This window comes from Cryphonectria parasitica (genome assembly GCF_011745365.1).
Source record: "Cryphonectria parasitica EP155 unplaced genomic scaffold M406scaffold_3, whole genome shotgun sequence".
Taxonomy (NCBI): Eukaryota; Fungi; Ascomycota; class Sordariomycetes; order Diaporthales; family Cryphonectriaceae; genus Cryphonectria; species Cryphonectria parasitica.
In genome coordinates this window covers 307,537-331,369 of record NW_024468911.1, presented here as the reverse complement: position 1 = coordinate 331,369, position 23,833 = coordinate 307,537, and the positions used below count along the sequence as shown (strand labels likewise).

The 23,833-nt window shown below is 53.1% G+C and overlaps 9 protein-coding genes across 9 annotated transcripts; 7 read left to right on the top strand and 2 right to left on the bottom strand.

Annotated features, from left to right (window-relative positions):
• Positions 1-550: 550 nt before the first annotated feature.
• On the top strand, positions 551-2,962 carry M406DRAFT_253580 (tRNA ligase; the record flags this gene model as incomplete). Its single annotated transcript, XM_040916909.1, has 1 exon — positions 551-2,962. The coding sequence occupies one exon, from the start codon at positions 551-553 to the stop codon at positions 2,960-2,962; it is 2,412 nt and encodes an 803-aa protein (XP_040777683.1).
• A 236-nt stretch (positions 2,963-3,198) lies between these two features.
• M406DRAFT_53097 (uncharacterized protein) lies at positions 3,199-4,644 on the bottom strand (the record flags this gene model as incomplete). Its single annotated transcript, XM_040924506.1, has 2 exons — positions 3,199-4,119; positions 4,222-4,644. The coding sequence occupies 2 exons, from the start codon at positions 4,642-4,644 to the stop codon at positions 3,199-3,201; spliced, it is 1,344 nt and encodes a 447-aa protein (XP_040777682.1).
• A 712-nt stretch (positions 4,645-5,356) lies between these two features.
• Positions 5,357-6,739, top strand: M406DRAFT_345124 (uncharacterized protein; the record flags this gene model as incomplete). Its single annotated transcript, XM_040922038.1, has 2 exons — positions 5,357-5,462; positions 5,496-6,739. The coding sequence occupies 2 exons, from the start codon at positions 5,357-5,359 to the stop codon at positions 6,425-6,427; spliced, it is 1,038 nt and encodes a 345-aa protein (XP_040777681.1). The 3' UTR covers positions 6,428-6,739.
• A 381-nt stretch (positions 6,740-7,120) lies between these two features.
• Positions 7,121-7,855, top strand: M406DRAFT_337666 (uncharacterized protein; the record flags this gene model as incomplete). Its single annotated transcript, XM_040921278.1, has 2 exons — positions 7,121-7,557; positions 7,639-7,855. 2 exons carry the CDS (start codon positions 7,121-7,123, stop codon positions 7,853-7,855), a joined length of 654 nt encoding a protein of 217 aa, XP_040777680.1.
• Positions 7,856-8,534: 679 nt separating this feature from the next.
• Positions 8,535-10,608, top strand: M406DRAFT_321335 (26S proteasome subunit P45). The gene is made up of 4 exons (XM_040919493.1): positions 8,535-9,039; positions 9,117-9,532; positions 9,617-10,251; positions 10,346-10,608. Exons 1-4 carry the CDS (start codon positions 8,714-8,716, stop codon positions 10,364-10,366), a joined length of 1,398 nt encoding a protein of 465 aa, XP_040777679.1. The 5' UTR covers positions 8,535-8,713; the 3' UTR covers positions 10,367-10,608.
• Positions 10,609-14,691: 4,083 nt separating this feature from the next.
• On the top strand, positions 14,692-15,250 carry M406DRAFT_53268 (uncharacterized protein; the record flags this gene model as incomplete). Its single annotated transcript, XM_040924512.1, has 4 exons — positions 14,692-14,786; positions 14,869-14,985; positions 15,099-15,132; positions 15,203-15,250. The coding sequence occupies 4 exons, from the start codon at positions 14,692-14,694 to the stop codon at positions 15,248-15,250; spliced, it is 294 nt and encodes a 97-aa protein (XP_040777678.1).
• A 750-nt stretch (positions 15,251-16,000) lies between these two features.
• On the bottom strand, positions 16,001-17,871 carry M406DRAFT_327842 (MFS general substrate transporter; the record flags this gene model as incomplete). Its single annotated transcript, XM_040920262.1, has 3 exons — positions 16,001-17,045; positions 17,131-17,191; positions 17,349-17,871. 3 exons carry the CDS (start codon positions 17,869-17,871, stop codon positions 16,001-16,003), a joined length of 1,629 nt encoding a protein of 542 aa, XP_040777677.1.
• Positions 17,872-20,320: 2,449 nt separating this feature from the next.
• On the top strand, positions 20,321-20,936 carry M406DRAFT_327841 (uncharacterized protein; the record flags this gene model as incomplete). The annotated part of the gene is made up of 2 exons (XM_040920261.1): positions 20,321-20,781; positions 20,831-20,936. 2 exons carry the CDS (start codon positions 20,321-20,323, stop codon positions 20,934-20,936), a joined length of 567 nt encoding a protein of 188 aa, XP_040777676.1.
• A 1,575-nt stretch (positions 20,937-22,511) lies between these two features.
• On the top strand, positions 22,512-23,734 carry M406DRAFT_65827 (family 28 glycoside hydrolase; the record flags this gene model as incomplete). The annotated part of the gene is made up of 4 exons (XM_040924949.1): positions 22,512-22,553; positions 22,605-23,548; positions 23,620-23,662; positions 23,702-23,734. The coding sequence occupies 4 exons, from the start codon at positions 22,512-22,514 to the stop codon at positions 23,732-23,734; spliced, it is 1,062 nt and encodes a 353-aa protein (XP_040777675.1).
• Positions 23,735-23,833: the final 99 nt, after the last annotated feature.

Sequence of the window (23,833 nt, the reverse complement as noted above, 5' to 3'; positions counted from 1 at the left end):
TTCCGGGTGATAAATGCAATTTGAATTTTTAAACTCGTACGATAGGCTCTCGGCCAACGCTGAGCAAGAGTTGAAAGATTTCAATCGTCGGTTTGCCGCCGGTTGACTCATCGCCACGACACTTGCCGTGTATGCTTGAGCCTCAAGCTGCGCCTGCCTCTCCTCCTCAACCGTCCATATATTACCCCCCTTCCCCTCTGTCCTAATGATTGACGTGCTTTCTTGTACTCTTCACTTTCGAAACTCTCGTACCATTCATCTTCTTCGAACCCAAAGACGTCTCTCTCGTCGATTGAACAGTGCAATTCCTTTCCCACTCTTACAAAAGTTCTCTCTTCAGGCAGAGCACCGCAAAATAGCACGGCCTGTGGGATCTGAGCAGCGAAGATTCAGCCACTTCAGTCATTCAAGCTCAGAGAGCAGGACTATATCGACATCGTCTCGTCGAAGTGTACCTGGGGGTCACCACAGATCCGTTTCGGGAAGGCAGGAGGATATGGAGCAGCTGGCGGAGCAGAGGGTTGCTGGGGCCGACACGGCTTCTGCCAAAATGAACGCGCCCTACGCCGACCAGAGCCCTGAGGTTGTCGCTCAGCTATGCCACTCTCTCGAGGAGTTCTCAAAATCCAAGAAGGGACGCGGCGGCGCTGTCAAGAAGACCAAGTTCAGCGTGGCCGGCTCTCGCGACGGCCTCACAGTGGACTCGTGGAAGGTGTCTGACTACGAATACAAGAGGCGCGATCTACCCACCTATGCTCGCGGCCTCTTCACCACGAGAACCCGCAAAAATGTCCATGAGATCGCCATCCGTGGGTACAACAAGTTTTTCAACGTCGGCGAGGTCCACGAGACCAAGTGGGAGGCCATCGAGAACTACACCCAGGGCCCATACGAGCTTACTCTCAAGGAGAACGGTTGCATCATCTTCGTCAGCGGCCTGGATGATGGCACCCTCCTGGTCTGCAGCAAGCACTCCACTGGCGACCGTAGCGACGTCGAGCTGAGCCATGCCGCGGCTGGGGAGAGGCATATCGAGAGGCAGCTGCAGGCGTTCGGTAAAACTAAGGAGGACCTGGCTCGTGAGCTGAGGGCTCGCAATGCCACTGCCGTTGCTGAGCTGTGCGACGATGCATTCGAGGAGCATATTCTGGCTTACGGCCCCGAAAAGGCCGGCCTCTACCTTCACGGGATCAACATCAATGTGCCAGAGTTCATGACATACCCCAGCCCCTTGGTACACCAGTTTGCAGACGAGTGGGGCTTCCGCAAGGTCGGCCTCATCTCGATGGAGACCATAGGCGAGGTCAGGACGTTTCTGGAGCAGTGTGCCGAGACGGGCGCCCACGAGGGCAGAGATGTCGAGGGATTTGTCATCCGGTGCAAGCGTTCGCACGACCCTTCAACAGTGGCACCATACGACTGGTTCTTTAAGTACAAATTCGAGGAACCATACCTGCTCTATCGTCAGTGGCGGGAGTGTACCAAGGCATTGATTGCAGGCAAAATTCCCAAGATCAAGAAGCATCACACTATCACTCAGGAATATCTGGCCTTCGCCAGGAAGAGACTCTCCGTCGACCCCAAGCTGGGTAAGCTCTATAACCAGAACCATGGCATCATCGCCCTCCGCAACGACTTCCTCGAGTTCAAGCACATTGACGGTAGTGACGCGGCCAAATTCGAGGACCTGTACGGTGGCGGTGGGGTAACTGAGGTTTCGAGGGATGTCATCCTCATTCCCATCGCGACCATCGGCTGCGGAAAGACAACCATCGCTGTCGCCCTCTCAAAACTTTTCGGTTTCGGCCATGTGCAGAACGACAACATCACAGGAACCAAGCGTCCTCCAAGGTTTACGAAAGCGGTTCTCGAACAGCTCGAAGACCACAAGGCCGTCGTGGCAGATCGCAACAATGCACAGAAGCACGAGAGGAAACAGATCATTACCGATGTCAAGGCGCAGCACGCTGTGGCCCGCATGGTCGCCCTGAACTTCGTGCACGACAACATTGATCAGGTTAGACAAGTCACGCAGGACCGGGTTTTTGCCCGTGGTGATAACCACCAGACGATCCAGGCTGCCACGGACCCAGCCAAGGTCAAGGGCATCATGGAAGGCTTCCTGCACCGCTTTGAACCTATTGATGCCACGAGAGCCCCTGACGATGGGTTCGATGCTATTATCGACCTTGACCCGTCCGCAGGGAGCCGACAGAACCTCGAGATCGTGGTAAATGAGCTGAAGAAGTTGTACCCCAATCTCATCGAGACGGACCCTACTGCAGAGGATCTGGATCGTGCTTTTCAGGAAGCCATGGATGAGTACAGACCAGACTTGCGACACATGATAGGCGACCGAGGTGGACGCGGCAAGGGAAAGGAGAATGCGCAGCAGGCCCAGGCCGAGGCCCAGAAGCCCAAGAAGAAGAAGCCTCTGGAGTACATGTCAGTTGACGTGCCCTCCACGGAGATCAACAAGGTCCTGGAGACGACCTTCAATGCCGTTGGTGCGGCGAAGGCCCGTTTTTACAAGCTACTACAAGGCACCCGTCGCGTCCAGCCCAAGTTCCACGTCACGCTGATGCATCGCGCGTCCTGCAAGGAGAACCCCGAACTGTGGGATCGATACGCGAAATTGCAAGCAGAGGCCGAGATCAGCACTGGCATCGGCGACGGCGCGCTGGGAGAGTGTGAGGTCGTGCTGGAGCGTGTGGTATTTGATGACCGCATCATGGCGATCGTGGTCAGGCTGAATGATCCCGAGGCCAAGTGGCACTGCACCAACAAGGTAGCTCATATCACCGTCGGCACTCGAGATAACAGTGTCAAGCTGAAGGAAAGCAACGCTCTGCTGGAACGGTGGCTTGCAGAAGGAACGGGGGAGGCCTCAGGAATCACGGATATCGGATTTGAAGATCGGCCAATCGTTCAGGGGGTGGTGAAGCCGGTGCTGTCGAGGTAGCACCGCCCACGACCCCACACTGGAGGGCAAATCGGATATTGTTGCGAGGGACGGGTCGTTCACGGTATCTAGCATGATTACAACAACCAACGGGCTAGGCGATGCTTAGGAAGTTGCTATGTCTGGGGTTTGTTTGTATGTTTGTCTGTTAAAATGGAGGGTTTTATAGATAGTCATGGCGCAGGCACCCCGGCTAATTTCACCCTCTCAAAAAAGCCATGATGCCACCTTCCACGTTAGCTGGGGAAGCTATTCGTGACCTCGACAAATGCATCCCACTGTCTCCAGGCCTCGCCACTCTTTATGGCCCATCTTGCCCTCCTGACTCCTTCCTTCCATCTCCCACTTCCAGGCCCGACCTCTGTGACCACCTTGCCGTCGTCGCCGGCGCCCATGTCACTGGAATCCGCTTCGCAAACTCCTGATATCACAAACAGGGCGGCCGTGTTGATGAGGACGAACTCGAGGATGGGGTCGTCGTCGGCCAACTCGTTGTTCAGTATGCTCTTCAGGATCTTGGCATTCTCGGCTGGCTCCTTACCCGGTGACACCGTGGACAAAGGGTGCCTCGAGAGACCAAAGTCCTCGGGCGTCAGGCTGAAGTGGCGCACTTCTACGTCGCCGGCAGGACCCTCAGCGAGCCTCCAGCATAGTGTGGGCCCGGCACAGCTGACCTCATCCAGGTCCTCCTCGCCGCAGACAACCATGGCCTTCCTGACGCCGTTTTGCCTGAGAGCCTCGGCGAAGACGGGGCCCAGATCGCGCCTGGCGACGCCGATGACGCGGGCCTCGATCATGGGGCTGTCGTGGACGTCCATGGGGTTGGCGAGAGGCCCCAGAAGGTTGAAGATGGTGCGCCAGGGCAGCTTGCGGCGAATGGGGCTAACGAAGCGCATACCCGGATGGAAGGAGGGGGCGAACAGGAAGGCGTAGTTGGTGCGGCTGTAGATCTGGCCGATGTGCTCGGGCTCGACGGCGGTCATGTCGGGGGGGCGCGGGAAGGCCATGTTGGCGATGAGGTCGGCGGAGCCGGACTTGGAGGTGGAGGCGCGGTTGCCGTGCTTGGAGACGAGAAGGAGGGAGGAGGCGAGGATGGAGGCGGTCGTGGAGATGTTGAAGGTATTGTGGGAATCGCCGCCCGTGCCGACTATGTCACACTGTTGGTTGCAAGCAAAGAGGTCAGTATTAGCTAACACAGTGATGGTCCACGAGTGAGGTAGAAGAGCACAAAGGAGGAGGAGGAGGATGATTCGACATACAAAGCCGCCACGATAGCTGCCCTCCTTGCGCCCTCTGGTCTGGACGACATGGCGGAGCAGTCCAGCATCGACGCGGGCAGCGGCCTTGAGCATCTTGCGAGCACACTGTGAGAGGACAGCTGGATCTCTGTCCAGACCGGTGAAGTGCAGGCACATCAACAGGGCGCCTGTCTGCACATCGTCGATGCGGTCGGTAAAGAAGTGGGCGATGGCATCAGAGATCTCGTCCGGTGTGATATCAGGCTGCTGTGGCCAGAGACGGCGGAGGAGATTCTTGATGTCGACGACGGGGGGAGGTTCAGGAGGACCAGCAGTCGTTTCGATTAGGTCTGGCTGGGAGTCTGAGGTGAGAGCTGTTGCTGGTCTTGAGGCGTGTGAGTGATTGTGCCCCGCGGCATTGTTGGAGGGGTCTTGAGATGCCATGCCAAACCTTGAAGAGACCGCTCTTCTGGAAGGGAAGACGAATCTCTTCCCTGGCCAAGGGAGAATTAGAGGTTCCAAGGGAACGACAAGAGGTGGGCGTGGATCTTTGGTCCTCGAACAGAACTGTTGAGCGCTTGTTGAAAAGTATAATAAGTCTTGCTTGGACAAATGCTCTGTACGAATTGCTCATTCAAGACCCCTCTGGGAAGAATTGCTCTTCTGGGTTAGACTCAGCGGTGCATGCTGTACGCCAAGCTTAATAGGGAAAGCATCCAAGTTGAAAGTTGACGGCTCTTCTGGACTACAATCACAGTAATTAATTTCTTAACATACATTCAATTGATTTGCCCCCTTGAAAGATACCAGCGGGCATTTACGTATGATAATACAGAAAAGTAACAGTCAGTCAGTCATTGATTCTGTGTCAAGACACCACTGTTGGACATTGACCCGTCTAAAAAATCAAGGTGGGTAACAGGACACTGCAAAAGCTCTTATCTTATCAATTTACTAGGGGGGTGCAAGGGGCCCCAAATTTTCCACGACGCGGGTTGATGATCCTACATGCAACCATAGGTGCTGCTGCACTTTGAAGGTTATCCCGATTGGGCGCAGCAGCTGAAGCTCAACACCGACACAGCCCAGCGCCACCTCCAAGCATCTGCACAAACCGTCTCCAGACAAGCGCGCGATAGCGGACCCGACCAGGAAGATGCCACCAAGGTTGCCCTCACAGGCCTCGAGGAGGCTTCGCATGGTCACAGGACAGGGCCGCATAGCAACATCGTCACCAGCAGCAACAGCAGCAGCAGCACGATGCGCTGACCCAAGAGCATGTCTGTCGCTGCCAGCAGTGCCTGGCTCCACCAGGCACTATGCCGTCGCGGCTTCGTCCTTAGCATCAGCCTTCAGACTACCTGATGACTACGTCCCTCCCACAAAACCGCCGAGCGCCAGGGCCCCCGAGGTTCGCAAGTCGCAACTCCTGCGGTCCTACACCTCCCTCCTCCGCTCCACGCCCTTTATACTCATGTTCCAGCACAACAACCTCACAGCCGTCGAGTGGGCTGCTATCCGACGAGAGCTGAAGGCCGCCCTTGCTGCCGTGCCCGCCCCCCCCGTTTCGCCCGATGGCAGAGCTCCTGTCGACATTTCGAACGATGTCCTGCTGCAGGTACTCCGCACGAGCATGTTCAATCAGGCGTTGAAGATTGTCGAATTCTACGATCCTGTCGCGGCGAAAGCCGCCGCCCAGACACCAGGCAAGGCCGGCGCAAAGAAGGAGTATACGCACGACCTTTCCATGGCCGCGTATCAGGCTGTCAAGGCTGCTGAGAAGAACATATCTGAGGATTCCGCGTACGCTCAGCTGGTGCCCCTGCTGATCGGCCCGCTGGCCGTAATCACGTTCCCGGCCGTGTCGCCCCAGCACCTGGCCGCCGTGCTATCCATCGTGGCTCCGAACCCTCCTGCCTTCCCGGCGCCATCAAGAAAGAAGAACCCTGGGTACCACGACCTGACCACGCAGAGCGGCCTGCAGAAGCTGCTGCTGGTGGGGGGCAGGATCGAGAGCAAGGTGTTTGACGTGGACGGGGTGAGGTGGGTTGGCGGTATCGAGGGCGGCCTGGAGGGGCTGCGGGGACAGCTGGTGGCCATGCTGCAGAGCGCAGGACTGGGTCTCACCTCGGCACTGGAGGGCGCGTCCAAGAGCTTGTGGATGACCATGGAGGGGCGGAAGACGATGTTGGAGGACGCAGAAAAGGGCGGCGAGAACAAGGAGTAGGAGGCGACATGATATATCTGTCCGGAAGAGCTTGGCCGGCAAGGAAGTCTGCACAGGAGAGAGGACAAAAGAGCATCTGTATATCCATTTTACTGATCAACACTGTACATTTGATGAGCATAAACAGTGAGAAACGCCCACTTGACGCTAAAGGAGCTGGTTAACACACCTCCCTTTTGTGTCCTCCGTCACTATCTACGTACAATCATTCTTGACCTATGTTTCACAAAAGAAGGAGAAGAAAGAAGAAAAAGAGAAGAAGAAATCTACATGAAGAAAGTAACGATATTGCTGGTTGATATAATACAGAGAAGAATCGGTGCTTGGAATCGTGGGTCTCCGGAGTCTTCATCCCCAGCTACCGGCACGTGGAGCCGCGCGGCAGGCATTCAACCCCGGATCTGTCCCGCGCTGTGGAGATGTAGTGGTAAGATGCTCCCTCGCTCCTACAAGACAAGGTCCCCTCAACTATCGATCAAATCTATCTCTGCGCGAAGACCCCCATCTTTTTCTCTACCTGCTACGCCAGCTCATCGAGTGTGACCGTCTGCTTCAGATCTCTCTCAAATCAGAGGGTGCTTGCGACGAACCTCGGAGCGCCTGCTGGGTCTCCTCGCGTCATGCTCGCTTCTTCTCGATAACAGACTGCCACCCCTCGACCCCGCCCCCCGCCGCCCGCCTTTCGTTACGCAAATGTTCGCGCCCTACCAAGCCGATCCGCCCGAGGCTTCTCGCTCTCCAGACATCGCATCCCCACGCGCCTCCCTCGAGCGCCGATCCTTCTCGCCTGCCAACTACCAGAAGCGATCGAACCAGGCGAGCCCTCCGCCCCTCCAGCACCCGCAGCCCCAGCGCAGCTGGCAGGCGACGGGCTATAATAATATCGTCCCGAGCCCCAGCTATCAGAGCCCCGCCCCGGCAGCCTCGAGGCCATCCGGGGGAGCCAGCGGAGGGGATAGTTACTTTGGGAACATCAGTGGCGGATTTGCTGCAGAAAGGGAAGGAATCAACGAGTTCGACACGAGTCTAGGCATCCGGCTGGACTACGAGGCGTGTCTGGCCTATCTGGCACTGCCGCCTCTGGGTGCGATCCTCCTGCTTATCCTGGAGAGAAAGAGCGACTATGTCAGGTAAGAAGAGATGCTGCTGCTCTTCTGGACGCTGGTTTGATGGGTCTTTAGTAGGGTGGGCTCAGGCTGACCTAGTGATAGGTTCCATGCGTGGCAGTCGGCGCTGCTCTTCACCGTCATCTTCATTCTGCATCTCGTATTCTCGTGGTCGACCTTCTTTGGCTGGCTCTTCTTCCTTGGCGACCTTGCGCTGATTGCGTTCCTGACTATAAGGGCGTATCGCGATGCCGACATGCTGGACAGGTTTGAAGTGCCTTTCTTTGGTCAGATCGCAAGCAGATTTCTGGACGATGAATAGCAAGGACAGTGTGGACAAGGACATGTCATGGCCGGGAACGTCGCAGAAGCGTGGACTGGGAGAAAGATGCTTGGCTGGTCGCGACTTGTCGCTTGACCTTGGTTTCCTTTTGTTTTTCTTCTTCTTCTGCTTTTGCTTGGGTCATGTGTTTAATTATCAGGCCATCTTCTTGTTCATGATACCATCTTCTGGCGTTTAAATGTTGATTTACTGTTTTTGAGCGGACATTCCGAACTCTTTTTGGGTGATGAGTTAGGTCGTGAGGAGTTGAAGGTGCCCCATCTTGTGTGTTGACAAAGATGTGCTGGTCGGATTTACTGAAGCAATTGACTGTCACAGCCTTATCCCATCGCGCACCCTTCCCATACGCCTTGATCATAGGGTCGGTCACCTTCTTCCCATACTTAAGCTGCGGCGAGGCCTTTCATCCTCTTCCAACTGCACCTGCTGGCGACGTATGCATTATGCACCGTGGAGCAGTGTCCGCACGCTGCTGTGTTCCTGCTGTGTTCTGGGTCCAGGGTCCCCCCTTATCGCTTATCGTAGCGTGGATCCGTCCGGAATTACGACGTCTGCTTGCCTGCCTAGGATGCTTGCTCAGCAGCGCTAAACCACCGGCCTCAGCTTAGTTACGGCCCGTTGTTTTGTACAGCAGTGACAACCCGCAAGCTGTCCAACGACAAAACCTCGCCTCCAAGACACAACATTCCCTTCCTCAACAAATAGTTCTCTTGTCCGTCACCTACGCCCAGCTTACGTGCCCATCACCACTGCTCACTGCCCTGCTATTTTCCTCCTTTCCCTGGACCACACCCACCTTCTTACTCTTCGAAGCCCTTGTGAGACGAGGTCCTCGCCATGTCGACCCTCGAGGAGCTCGATGACATCGATCGCCAAGGCCGCGACGACAAGGACAAGAAGGACGATAGGGATGATGCCGGCAGGGGCAATGGGAAGGCCCCAGGCGGTGATGCCGATGCGGAGATGAAGGATGCTGCAGAGGAGGAGAACGACCTGATCGACGAGGAGATCCTACAGCTCAGCACCCAGGACATACTCAACCGCAGGCGGCTGCTCGACAACGACGCCAGGATCATGAAGTCGGAACACCAGCGCCTGCAGCATGAGAAGGCAACCATGAACGAAAAAATCAAGGAGAACCGCGAGAAGATTCAGAACAACCGGTGCGTTTCCCCGGCACTCATACCCTCTTCGTAGCTGCCGTCTGCCTGCTGACTGACATCATCACGCTTTCCTATAGACAATTGCCTTACTTGGTCGGCAACGTCGTCGAGCTGCTAGATCTCGACCCTACGGCCGAGTCGTCAGAGGAAGGAGCAAACATCGATTTGGACGCGACACGGGTTGGCAAGTCCGCCGTCATCAAAACCTCCACCAGGCAGACCATCTTCTTGCCACTCATCGGCCTGGTTGACCCCGAGAACCTGAAGCCTGGCGACCTCATCGGTGTTAACAAGGACTCCTATTTGATCCTCGACACTTTGCCCGCCGAATACGACTCCCGCGTGAAGGCCATGGAGGTCGACGAGAAGCCTACGGAGAAGTACAGCGATGTGGGCGGGCTGGACAAACAGATCGAGGAGCTCGTCGAGGCCATCGTGTGGCCCATGAAGGAGGCCGAGCGCTTCAAGAAGATTGGCATCAAGGCACCCAAAGGTACGCTCCGCAGTCAAGAGAGCTTGGGAGCATCTGCGACTACGGTCTGTGTGGCTCGTGGCTGACAATGACACTACAAAACAGGTGCACTGATGTACGGCCCCCCTGGTACTGGCAAAACGCTGCTGGCCAGAGCATGCGCTGCTCAGACCGATGCCACCTTCCTCAAGCTTGCCGGTCCTCAGCTCGTCCAGATGTTCATCGGTGATGGTGCGAAACTTGTCCGGGACTGTTTCGCTCTGGCCAAGGAGAAGGCACCGTCCATCATCTTCATTGACGAGCTCGATGCCGTGGGCACCAAGCGGTTCGACTCGGAGAAGTCTGGCGACCGCGAGGTCCAGCGGACTATGCTGGAGTTGCTCAACCAACTTGACGGCTTTGCGTCCGACGACCGCATCAAGGTCCTGGCGGCGACCAACCGTGTTGATGTGTTGGACCCCGCCCTGCTCCGGTCGGGTCGTCTTGACCGCAAGATAGAGTTTCCCCTGCCCAACGAGGAGGCGCGCGCCCAGATTCTTAAGATCCACAGCCGCAAGATGAAGGTTGACCCCAACACCAACTGGAGCGAGCTGGCACGCAGCACGGATGAGTTTGGTGGAGCCATGCTGAAGGCTGTGTGTGTCGAGGCGGGTATGATCGCACTGCGGATGGGCAAGAACAAGATCAGCCACGAGCATTACGTCGACGCCATCGCTGAGGTGCAGTCCAAGAAGAAGGAGGTGAGTACAACAGCAGCGTCTCAGTCTCGCGTCCTCCGGGCCATTGAGGGCTCCTGCATGAATACCTCCCCATTTACTGACGATCTTGCCACAGACGGTCAACTTTTACGCGTAAAATCGACGACGATCCAGCGATTACGAAGCTCCTGGGCCTCTTTGGGAGAGAGGCCTACTGCTTTCTCGGTGGCAAAGGTCTTTTGCTTTCTGGAACTAGAGGGACGCCAAGAAGCGGCTGAGAGAGGTTCGCATGGAGATAGAAGGGTTTGGGCTACATCTGTACGACTACAACATGACTTTACCCCGATGGCCCTCCATGGCCTGACCAATGATGACGATGGCAACATGGTATCCACCCCCACCTGCTACAGACGACGTTTACCGACCCTTGGCTTGCCCTCCACCTCTTGGTGTCCACCAGGGTAGATGGCTTGATTTTTTGAGAGATTTGTCTTGTGTTCCTGTGTCTATGCGTTCACCATGTTGTCTGTAGGCCGGGGTTTGTGGACCCTGGACAGCGCCCTTGGCGCTTGCTTCTCCATTAAACCAGGAACTTATAACCGGTATTGTGCCGGTGAATTGTAGTCGCATGCCCCGGGTCTTTGCCTCGCTTAGCATGTCTTAGGCAACCGTACCAATGTACCATGCCCACACATCATCGGTTGCATGTAGTAGCACTATGCTAGGTTCAACAGGCTGCCTCGCATCAGTATGCGGCCGCCCGCCAGACCGTATGAGAAGAAGGGAGGAGGGAGAGGAGAGGAGAGGATCAAGGACCCTTGCGCCCTTGGTCAAAAGCTTGAGTTGAGAGAGGGTGGCATCGCAGTAGTGGCAATCAATTCTCCCACCCACCAAGCAGTCAGTAACCAAGGCGATGTCCCACTCTCTGGCTCGACTTGGACTGCGTCACACCCCTAAATAGTAGTCGCAGGGGTCAGACCGGTCGCTCGCTGCTACTACTGCGGCTGCTGCTGCTGCTGTGGTGGTGGTGGTCATGGCGTGCAGGCCCAGCGCCTTGGAAAGTCCAGCCCTGCAGGAATTGGGAAATGACAAACGGGCGCCGACCATGTCGTCACAAAAGTTACCACTCGTATGGGGAGTACTCCCAGGCCGAAAAGAGATCCGCCCTTGGCCCAATCCGGGGGCGACGACAAGGGGTACAGCAGGAAGGAGACGAGGGTTCATCTCAAAAAGTCCATTCACAAACGAAACAAGGTCCATACAGCACAGTATTAGTGGGGTGGAAAAGAGGAGATTTCAGACTACAATTGCCATGGGTGAGCAGGGCCGATGTGGGCGTCAGAGGAAGGTGGCGTATCAGGGGGTTGAATCCGGAAGAGGGTGTGGGGGAGAAGAGGGAGAAGAGAGGGAGGAGGGCAGAGCCACTCCAGAGCCACCCCAGAGCCCACACCAGGGCAAACCCCAGAGCCATCGCAGGGCCAACTCAGAGCCCTGATGCTGGTATTATAATTTCTCATCTCACGATGCTGTAGATCGGTCGGAAGTCGGTGACAATTGAGACATACAGTGGTCTGGCCCTACGGAGCCTCTTTTCTTCGACGAGAGGACGCACAATGCAGGTTGAATGTAACACTTGACCTGGTCCACAATATCTCTCTATAGAATGCCGTGCAGCAGACAGACCGGATGTGGCCGGCTCTACATGTTATGTAAGTAGTAATGAAGGAAAGACAAGGAAGTTACTAGTACTTGGAAGCCAGTTGAATAAAGTACCTTAGCAAGCGGTACAATTGTACATCCTACCTATGTACGTAGTCGCCGTGAGAGGAGTGACTGAGCACTATGCCATATCAGCAAAACAGCTCTCCATGAGAAGAAAGAAAGGGTTCAATCCACTTTGGACGTTGTATCCCGGCACTAGTAGAGAACGCCACAATGATATTATGGTACTGACGTCTTATGGACCAGCCTGTGTTTTGCGCCGGATTTGCCGAGCCAACGTGTGGCCGTGGGGCAACGGGGAAAGCAAGTAAGAGAATAGGCCCTGTGGGACCTTGACATGGCATGCACCTGGGCAGGAAAAAAGAGGCCTGAGAGAATGGGAATAGCAATTCTGACGATAGTCTCCACCGAAACTTGGCGAGCACTAGACAAGGCTCCGCATATTCATGTGCGTCAGATCCACAAAAACGGTACGATGACAAACGGGTTACAAAGAGAGAGGAAAGAAGGGGGGGGGGGTGGACAAGGGGTAGACCCCATCCACACTGTGGCGGCAAAAGGTACGTTGTGATGATCAATTAGCCTCATTTTTACCTCTTCTTCGTTCTTTTTCTTAGGTTCACATGAAAGTCTGGTTGTATTAAAATGACAATAAAATAAGACAGGGTCTGTCTGATGGTATTTAGTAAATGTGATAGGCAAAAGCCAAGATTGCGCCCCATGCACATGGCAATTAGTTTAAGTTCATATGCGCTCTGTTATAGCCCACCCTTCATAACTCTCTCCTCTATAGCCCCCCCCCCTTCTGTCACCCTGCTGATGGGGGTGCCTACTCGTGTCATAGCATAGCAAGCATCTATAATACCGGTGTAGTAAGCCGGGCCGCCTTGGTCAATAGCCTGATGTGAGGTCACGGTTGAGTGCATTCCACAATTGATACCATGGTAGTATTCTGCACCTCCTAGTGGCTCCCTCAGCAGAAGACCGTCTCCTAAATAGTCGATCAGCATCCCTTCAATTTCCCAAGACGTACGAGTGGCTGTCATGACAGCGCACCGGGGATTAAAAATGCAAACAAAGGACAATAGGAGGTTTGCCACTTTTGAGCATACTAGTTGCTGTCGTGGGGGTACTATGGTCGTAGTGCTGCTGGAATGGGCCCACCGCCGCAAGTGTTGGATGCAGCTCTCTACATGGTATGTCAAGGAACGTACTACAGTATATGTACCATAGTAAATCATTTCTGTACATGATAGCGGGCACCAGCTGTCAAAGCACACCGCGCTGAACAAGCCGCTCGGCCGATAGGGCGATCATTGATGATCACCAGGGGAAGAAAGAAACAGTTTGCTGCGCTATGTCCAAATGTGCCAATATCCCCTCGGACGTCTTTCTTTATCTGGACTTGTTCAGCCCTGGAGATTACTCTTCATGCAATGTCTTTGCGCAGGCTTCTTCAGGAAATTTAGACCAAGGGAGTCGAAGAAGTTCAAAATTTTAGCGAGGGAGAGAAAGACAGAGGGATGGCAACTTCCACCATCCTCTCGTGCGGCGTGGTGAACTCAGCACATGGCGCTGCCTGCATTTTAGGGGCCTGTAAGGAGAACAGTGCCAGCCAGCGTTGGCTTGATCATCTTCTCTACAGAATCTTTATGAGATGATCTTCTGTATGATAAGGACAGTGAGATATGCGACGAGAACAGTTGTGCTGCCACTTCTGCCCTCGAATTGCCAAGCCTTGGTCCAGGAATGTCGTTTGCCTGCTACTGGTATTGATATCTGAGGCCTCACATTATGTCAACGGCCAGCCCCGGTAAAACTCTATAATACTAGCTAAGGTATTATGCATAATTACCTACACAGAACGTAGTCAGGTACCCTTGAGAACCTGACTCTAGACAGAATTTCCTGATTCCTGAATTTATGTGGGTATCCCCTCCACCCCACACATCCTATTGACATATGAACGTTTTTTCCCCCTTTCCCCGGCGCTTGCTATGTAATGTCTAGTTGAGCTGGCCCAGGGGCGAGAAAACGCCCAGTAGTGTAAGGCGCCACGTTGTCTGTGCCCGGCATCCGACCGTATGTAGTCTTTTCTAAGCAGCTCGACATTTCCCTGGATCGTCGCCGTCCCTGTCAGAACCAGACTACACCCTGCCTCGAGCGTCAATCTATACGTCTATATGGGCTAGCTGCACAAGGTCTAAACTAGCTAAATGGCTTTGAGGGCTTCCTCCTTCCACCCTGGTACCCCGTAACCGTTGTTTGGTTTAAGTGATCGTCGACGAGCAAGCCGGATTCTAGATTCTCAGCTTCAGGGCCCGAGCCTCATTGGACAATGGCACCAAGATGTCTTGCCTTCGGTGTGCTGGCCTTACGTGGCTTTGCTCGTTGGGAGTGCCTGATGGCGCGGTTGACTCGTAATTAGTCCATGACGATCCCAAATGCTCAAGCCCCTTGGGGTTTGTCTGCAGCCAGGCAGGTTCACTGCATGTATGAGCCTTTGCCGTCCCCCAGGTGAACAGTATGGGAATGAATGACGACAGTCTATTCTTCTTATCCACGATGTTCACTGGGGGAGCCCGAGCAACTCTGAATATAAATACTGGGCTTCTCTCCTCGTCTGTTGAGAACATCTTGTCTATCTCATCGCATCAAGTTCCTCAGCTCTCTTACAATCTACTTCCCATTCTTCTTCAGCTCCACACAACATCTCAAAACATTTCAACGGCATCAACGCCCTTGAGACCATCAGACAAAATGCAGAGCTTTACCATCATCGCCGTTCTCTTTCTGAGCACCGTTGCTGCCTCTCCGGTTGTTGAGAAGCGCCAGTACGCGGCTTGCTCTGGACTGTGAGTAACATTCTAGCCCCTTTTCTTTATCATACAGTAGATGCCTGGGACTGACTCTTGGGATATTTCCCTTACACCTCAGGTACGACACGGCACAATGCTGTTCGGTTGATGTTCTCGGAGTAGCAGACCTTGACTGCGCCGACCCGCCTGAGACGCCCGAGTCTGCTGTGGACTTCCAGTCCATTTGCGAAGATATGTTAGTGACCTTCTTTCCCACTTAAGAGCCGGGATTCTACATGATCTTGTATCTGGCGAGACATATAGGGCGGTGTGCTTTGATGACGCGGTACTGACTTATGAATCATACAGTGGCCAGCAAGCTCGATGCTGTGTTCTGCCCCTTGTACGTTCCCCCAGCCATGCATATTATCCCGTCACAAAATTTAGAACTTGTACTAACACAGTTCACACAGCTCGATCAAGGCGTCCTGTGCGAGACACCCACTGGCGTTACCGACTAGAGTGGTCATAGGCACAACAGGCAACCCATTGTCAGAGAGTCTTGACAATATTGGTTGGGCCATTGGGCCATGGTTTCATTGATAGTTACTGAGAAGTGCTATGGGATTTATGTGAGGGGAAAATAGAGGGGACGGTTCGACACGGCACGTCTCATGTGTAAATAACGTATACGACTTTTATTTGTCTTTTGTACGTCTGTCAGTTACTTTCAGCATGAGCGATACATAAGAGAAGCTGAAACAAAATTGTACACATATATTGCAGGCTCCGATTAATTTGCGTGAAATTGCGAAGTGTTTTTCAAGAGCGTTGCTGCGGCAGCGTTCAAGTGATTCTCAAAGTGGAGTTTCTCTGATTGTATGGCCTTCAGGTACTCCCGCCCCTGAGGGAGCCCTGGATTTATATCCCTTTCCCATAACTCAATTGGTTCTCTCACTATTTTTCTGCTTGTCTCCTGTAAAAGATGAATTTGAAACTTGTGCAAGACTTCTCCAACTCATTTAACAGTAAAAAGACCAAAAAAGTTGTAATAATTAGTAGTGATTACTGATTGCAGCAGCAGTGCATCCTCGCCAGCCGAAGTCCTCTGTATCACAAGTTCAATCTTAAGAAAGGGCATTAGGAAGCATCTATGACGATGTTTGTGGTAGAAAATATTGTGTAAAAGTGTCTAGGGAAAGCAACATAGAGTGATTATCAACAGGGAAGCAGACAGCAACCCAGGAGATCAGTGCTCCGTGTCTCTTACATCAAGCCATGGCCATATCCATCTGCTTTCCCCTTGCGCTCCTCCAACCGACCAGCGCAGCGCCTAAGAAGGAAGCAGCCCCCATGGCGGCACTGACGAGGAACGTTTTGGCCAACGCGTTATTGTAGCTGAGTACAACATTGGCTAATTGATCTGCTGGTACGTAGTTCCTAAAACTCGTGGCACCCGCCAATATTATGCTCTCAGGATCGACCGAGGGCGCATAGGTCTCTATGGCCGTCACAAGCTGGTTATCGAAGACGTTCTGGCCCACCGAGACGAAGACGGCACCGCCTAAGGATTGCAAGAAGGTCATGAGTGCCATGCCGACCCCCAGATCCTCACGTGCTAGGACGGTCTGTGCCACCAGCATGGGCAATTGCAACGCCATACCGAACCCAAGCCCAAATAGAACCTGATACCCGATCCATACGGGGCTCCCAGTGTCAGGTGTCCAGGTGTGTATTAGGCCACCACCTGTCGCCATAAAAATAGTCCCAAGGAACATGAAGGGCGTGATATAGCCCAACACCGTGACGGCGGCACCGCAGAGGAAGGCAGCTATAACACTGGCCAGAAGGAGGGGAAGGACTCGGATGCCAGACTGGAGAGCGGTGACGCCTAGGATGGCCTGGAACCAAATAGGCACGTAGTAGATCATGATGAACTGTGCTGCACCGACACAGAACGAGTACAGGGAAGAGGACCAAACGGCGTGCTTCTTCATGATACGCGGAGGGACTGTCGCGTCCTCTTTTTTCCACCCCTGAACCCCCAAGAAGACGAGGAGCAGCACGCCGGTGAGCACAAACAATGCGATGACGCGGCCGGAGTTCCAGGCATATGTCGAGCCGCCCCACTGCAGGGCGAGTAGCAGACAGATGATGGAGGGTATGAAGAAGATGGTGCCGAGGGGATCGAAGAGGTTGATACGCGCCGGGAAGGATTCGTTCGTAGAGAAGGTCTCGATGGGCTTCTTTGGAGATGGAAAGAAGATGGTAATGCCGATGAAGGTGATGGCCCCGATGGGCAGATTAATGAAGAAGCTGTTTTGATAGTACTTTTCATCAGACGAGTCATGGATTCACGCATGGAAGGACAGGCAGGGTCTCAATAAGGCTGATAACTTACCACCAGCGCCAGGTAGCCTTGTCGGTGAAGACACCACCCAGTAGGGGCCCGGCAATAGATGCTACGCCGTACATACTGGTGATGGCACCACTATATACACACATGATGATTCAACTTAGCAGGTATGCCAAACAGAAGAGTGGAAGATGTATGATGATGATGATAATGATGGGAGACAAGGGCTCATGTATAGATGGGTCGCTTCTCCAAGGGAAGACTTTTGGCGAGGATGAGCAGGCCACCCGAGAATAAACCAGCTGCCCCAATGCCGGCAATGGCATGACCGACGATCAACATGACGGAACTTTGCGCGACGCCGCAGAGCAGACTGCCCAGTTCGAAGAAACTGATGGCGACCAGAAAGACCCTCTTGATGTCCAGGAAGGTATATAGCTTGCCAAACAAGAGCTGCAGCGAAGCGGTGGTGAGCAGGTAGGCACTGCCATACCAGCCCACATCATCTAAGCTGTTAAAGGCATCTGTAATCTTAGGAATGGCGGTCGCGAGGATAGACTGGTCAAGGGCCATCAGAAAGACTGCAAAACATAACGACGTGACGATCAAGAAGAGCTTGATGCCATGGGGATACTCCTCATCTGCCGATCGGTCTGATCTCGTTATAGTTGTTTGCCTCCCTTCTGAAGTGTCTGTCTTCTCGACTTGCGAGGCATAGTCGCCAGTAGGAATGTTTTCCTCAGTAGAGGCTGGTTCTGATGGGAGATGCAAACGTTCCGACGCCATCGCAGAGTTAGAGATTAATAGTTCAAGTGATTATAATAGTGCTAGGCGGCTTTTTCAAACAAAGGGGTCGTGGTTTGATGGTAGAACGACCGACCCATGCTTGTGCTTTAGGTGTCCAAAACTTGCCTAGGAACTAAGTAACTACGCTCAAGTGATGAAGAAGAAAGAAAGGCAGCACTGCAGTCAGATCCAGATGTTGGATGACCCAATTAGGTTGGTAGTGTTTCTCTTTTGGTTGTTACTCGCCGATCGTATGATATTTCTGTATTGGGCAATCCATTCTCCAGCGCAAGGGAGTCAGCCGCGGACGCGATTCCTCCGCATGTCCGTTGCAATCCTACTCTCAATAGTAAATTTGTTTGGCACGCCGCAGCGGACCAAGGGTTGGTCCGTCAATGAGAGTCAAAAGAGTCTATGGTTTCTAAATAAAAGTTGTGTCAAATGATAGCTCTGCGTGCCAACATTTTACACAATACTAAAGATGAACGCAGGGGGCTGTTGCTTCATCACAGCGTCAATAGCCATCACGTCAACTATGGACTCCGAGATGGTCTGGTTGATGGGACAGTCACCACACATGGTATTCTGGCAGTATAATGGTTATAACTGGGTCGTACACGTATCAATACCACATGCACATGAACAAGGAGGCATTCCCAGAGCCGTACACGCTCCGCCCGGGACGCTGGCTGGGAGAACCTCTTGGTCCAGACGGGAAACATCCCTTGATCGTCGGTGGCTTGGCCATGATGATCTCGCGATGAAAGTCCACATCAGCCCGGCTTGTCTCGTACAGCTCAAAATCATGACGGAGGAACATGGTGGCGATGCCGACGTAGAGCTCGGCGTACGCCAGGTTGAGACCCCACACATCCTCGTTCTCCTACCAAAAGCGCTCCAGTAGAAGGTTAAGTCCCGGCGTTAGAGTTACTGTAAAGTGAGATGGCTTTCAAGGGCTTATTATAATGAAGGGTTCGGAATACATATTGGAGAGGAGTGTTGGTCGATCTGCGTGTAGCTTCGAATCAGGGGGTTCTCTTTTCTACCAAATATATTGGCTCTTGTGATGAGTAAATATGAACTTGTGGACAAGTATAAACAATGACCTATAGTCGAGTAATATGGGCTGCATGCTCATCTAGAGAAGTACATATGTAGCTACAGTATTGAGTGAGTTATTATGAGCTCGTGGTTGGGGCCAAGTATGAAACCGACGTTTGTATTGAAAGACCGCAGCCAGTGCGTATCGATCGAGACAAATCTGTCATGAACTGTGACTGGCCATTTCTTTTTTCCTACGTACTACTTGCCTAAGCCTAGGAAAAGTCAAAATCGCAGCCCTTTGGAAGTTTTGGAGGCATAGTGCCGATACAATCTGGACAAGATGAACTGGCGAGAACCGGCACATGTATCAACCCGATGTATGAGACGAGAATATTCATCGGTATTCGGTTGCAGGAAAGGCAGCCCAAAAAGGGAACAGCAGATCGGGGTTTGGATGCGTACAACCTCTCCAGTTGATCTCTGCATGGTTCACAGAACCCAATTTTCCGCCCATCCCGACCGACGACCGAGTATATGTATCTTGTCGGCCATTTGCCCAGTCTTCAATTGGCTGATGGAATTGTCTTGTCCTGTCGGCCGCTTATCCGTCGTATCATTGGCCGCCTTGTTCCTTACCCTGCTCCTGTGTGCAGGTCCCTGATTGGTTGCCTTCTCTTGGTCGAATTGCCCACACGAGTCGGCTTATTATCATGGTTGAAGGTCTTCCGGTTCTCAAGGTTCATTATAAGATGCCACTGGCATTCTTTTTCATTTATACAAGCCCATATTCATTACACTTGCTATAGAGCTCTGACTATTTCATGCATGAACCCCTCTGCTTATGGATCTTATGTAAGCGTCAACGGAACATCGAGAACGATATACGAACTTTGAAGTACATGTAGAAGACCAAGATGGGATCCGTAACTGCGGTTGAGAAGCACGAAGATGCCCTCAGGTTCGGCATCGTGGATACGGCAAATATCGTGTGGGCACTCCTGGATTCCTTTTCTTCTTTTCTTCTTTTCTTCTTTTCTTCTTTTCTTCTTTTCTTCTTTTCTTCTTTTCTTCTTCCTCTTCGCAATCGTTGACAACAATTGTAGTCGTATGGCCTTCTGAATGCATATCAATTGGAGTGGACTGCTCGCGCCATCCGCGCCGGGAAGCATGTTCTTCTCGAGAAGCCATCGACAGCCAATGCGGCCGAGGCCGAGATTCTCTTTCGGATGCCAGAACTCTCTCATCCCGGTGCCCCGATTCTGATGGAAGCTTTCCACAACCGCTTCCACCCAGCCTGGATACTCTTCCGGTCTTTAATCAACCCTGCAGATGTGGTTCATGTGGACATAGCATCCATGATCGCGTGGTACTTTACCCGAGGGACTAGGCCTACTTCTCCTATAACATGGCAGCCGGATTGATCATGTCTATGGGTACTTATAACTTCTCTACGGCGCGCATGATCTTCGACGCCGAGTCAGAGGAGTGCGTTGAGTGCCAGACAAGCTCGTACACGGACGGAGTGCGCAACAAGGGGAACTGGGATTTCAAGGCCAAGTTTCGGTTTCCGAACGGGGGCACGGCCGACGTCAAGAGTACCTTGATTGGTCGTACGAACTGGACACCCTCTCATGTCACGGTGACGACCAAGGCAGCTGTGGTCCCGGATGACTCGCTGCCCGCCTCTCAGAAGAAGCTGCGGACTCGAGAGGTTACGCTGTACGGCCTCGTCCACGCTATTGCCTGGAGTCGGATTGATGTGAAGGATGTGGTTGAGATTCGTGACAAGGACGGCGGGGGCAAAGTGGTCAGACGGTGGATCAAGAAGACTTCCCACAAAGCTTATAGCTTTCAAAAAGACGGGCGGTGCGTTTGCAGATCTGCCTGGAGAGGAGGAGTTTGTGACTCGAATCAGGGGCCGCGAGACGCATCAATGGGTCACCCACGAAGATTCAATTGCTGCTTCGATGAAGATGATTGATATTGCCCATGAAAAGACCGTCTTCCTTGATGAATATTAGAAGAATTATGGCAAAACTCTTCGACTCTGCGGCTGCATGTTTTAATGGAAAGATCAGCGCTTTGCGGCAGGATTCTATTCGTGGGATATTCTAGCCATCTTTTGTCTTCCAGCGCCCACAACCGCAAAGTCTATTCAAGTATACGACGTAACGCCGTAGCACAATCTTGCGTATAAGTTGTACTACTCAAGTTGAAACTGCGGGTCTCGAGTCTTGCGTAAGACACGGGAGTACCGAGTTCTTGGCGCTGTCATCGTACATGAACGATTTCCTGGGACGAAGGGTGTAAAGAGCCAATCAGAAAAAAGAAAGGAGAAAACCCAAAGCCAACCATAATTGTATGCATGGCATTCTTGATGTGCCAGATGTTGCCAGTGGCTAGAATCTTGGATGAGCCCTTTGACACCACTGAAAGTGAAGGCAAAGAGACATGTCTATATCAATCAATTACTGTGAGCAGTTTGAGGTCTGTTGTAAGTTACTTTGTCCCATATAATAGACAATGAACTGAAGTACAGCATTTATTTAACGTGGGCAAATGGCTATCGTGACTGCCTCCAACGTATCATGCCCCTGAGATCCTTGAATGTTGGTTGTTTGCTTTCCATGTTCCATCCCATTCTTGAATATGTTTTTGTTCTAGTAGCCTGTTTCCCCCCTTCCTTTTGTGGGTGAAGCGAGCGAGCGACGCCAAAAAGGGGTTTATCTGCCGGATAAATCCATAATGCCAAGTGAAACGACGGAAACAAAAGAGATAGTTTGCGTGAAGGATTGCGTGCAAGTGTATTTCCGCGTCGATGGGGGGCGTTTGATATATTTCAACTCCACAAAATGGCTTGGCAAGTCTCCTCGAGAGCGATGCTACTCGCGAAAACGGATCCCACGGTCCACACCTCTGGTACCCACCATCCGCTCCCAACAAGGGGCGCCGGCCTCTGCCCTTGAGTTGGACGCGGCTCTCGACTCCTGAAATTTCCCTGCAGCGGTAAGGCTCCGGCCGCACTCGGCTCATGACGGAGATATTTCTGTCCGGCAGTGCCTGGTAAACGAGATTCGAGGTTCTGGGGAAGGAAGCGAGGTGGCGAGGAAGAGGGGGTACGGGGTGCAGAAGATGGATGCTCTACAGGGTCATGCAGGCTTCGATACCTTTTGGGAAAGGGGATTGCATGCTCGGAGGAGAACAGAAAAAAGTGTGTTGACATGTAAGCGAGGCTCGTACTTTACCTCGTCTTTACCACTATGTTGCTATGACCAGGTAATAATTGCCCCTGGGATTCGAGAACAGTCTGGATCTATACCAAAGCTTTTTTCTGCCTTTTGCAAGTATATAAGAAAGCCTCAAGACCAGCCAAGACCCAGAAGAGCTTGTTTTCTTGATCGGCATCCTTCTTCCCCCAAGACAATACGACTGCGTCGTTCAAACCCACCCACCACCTTTCCACCTCCCTCATTCATTCGTTTCTTTGCAAACCTCTTGCACCACCTTCTCTTGGCAAAGCTGGTTACTTGTCTCCATCCTCTTTTACTTATACGTACACAGACCCACACCCACACATATACGTATATATCCACACGATGCATCGCCAGATTGCTACCATCCTCGCCGGCGTGTCTGCCGTGCTCGCCACCCCAGCTCCGGCTGTGACCCCTGCTGCCACCTTGGCCAAGCGGGATTCTTGTGTCTTCAGCGGCAGTGATGGTGCCGCCTCAGCCTCGGCCTCCAAGGCTGACTGCGCCACCATCACTCTGTCTGCCCTGACCGTTCCCTCGGGCACGACCCTCGACCTCACTGATCTGAGTGATGGCACGTCGGTGGTATTTGAAGGAACAACAACCTGGGAGTACGCAGAGTGGGACGGTCCCCTCTTTGCCGTCTCTGGAAGCTCCATCACCGTCTCGGGTGCTGACGGGCACGAGCTCGACGGCCAGGGCGCTCTCTGGTGGGACGGCGAGGGAGACGATGGTATTTCCAAGCCAAAGTTCTTCCAGGCCCACGACCTGACCGACTCTACCATCGAGAACATCAACATTGTCAACCCGCCTCATCAGGTGTTCAGCATCAACGGCTGCCAGACCCTCACCGTCTCTGGCGTCACCATCGATGCCTCGGACGGCGATGCTGATGATCTCGGTGCCAACACGGACTGCTTCGATATTGGCAGCTCTGATTCGGTCACCATTACCGGCGCCACGTGCTACAACCAGGACGACTGCGTGGCTGTCAACTCCGGAACCAACATCATCTTCAGCGGAGGCTACTGCTCCGGCGGCCATGGTCTGTCCATCGGCAGCGTTGGTGGCCGTGATGACAACACTGTGGATACTGTGACGTTCTCGGACAGCCAGGTCATCGACTCGCAGCAGGCTGTGCGCATCAAGACCATCTCGGGCGACACAGGCACCGTCAATGCCATTACCTACAAGGATATCACCATCTCTGGAGCCACGGACTACGGTGTGATCATTACTCAGGCCTACGACGGCGATGAGGCTACGACTGGCGTTCCTATCACTGGCCTGGTTCTTGATGGCGTTACCGGAACCGTCAGCAGCGATGCTGATGCGGCCATCTTCATTGACTGCGGTGACGGTTCCTGCTCTGACTGGACTTGGTATGCTCGCCTTCTTTTTCCAAATGAATAAAAAAATGCCATGTCAAAATAATTACTAACATGAACTTTAGGTCGGGTGTTGATCTTACTGGCGCTGACAACGACTGCACCAACGTATGTTTTTCTGTTTTTATATACATAACCCCTTAATAGCAATGGATTAAGAAGCTGACTTTATGTGAATAGGAGCCTGATGGCATTACCTGCTAAGCAACAACCATACAACCTCAGGGCCAAGTGTGAAGCCTCCTGGCACTCGATCTTACGCCCACAGTTCAAATCACG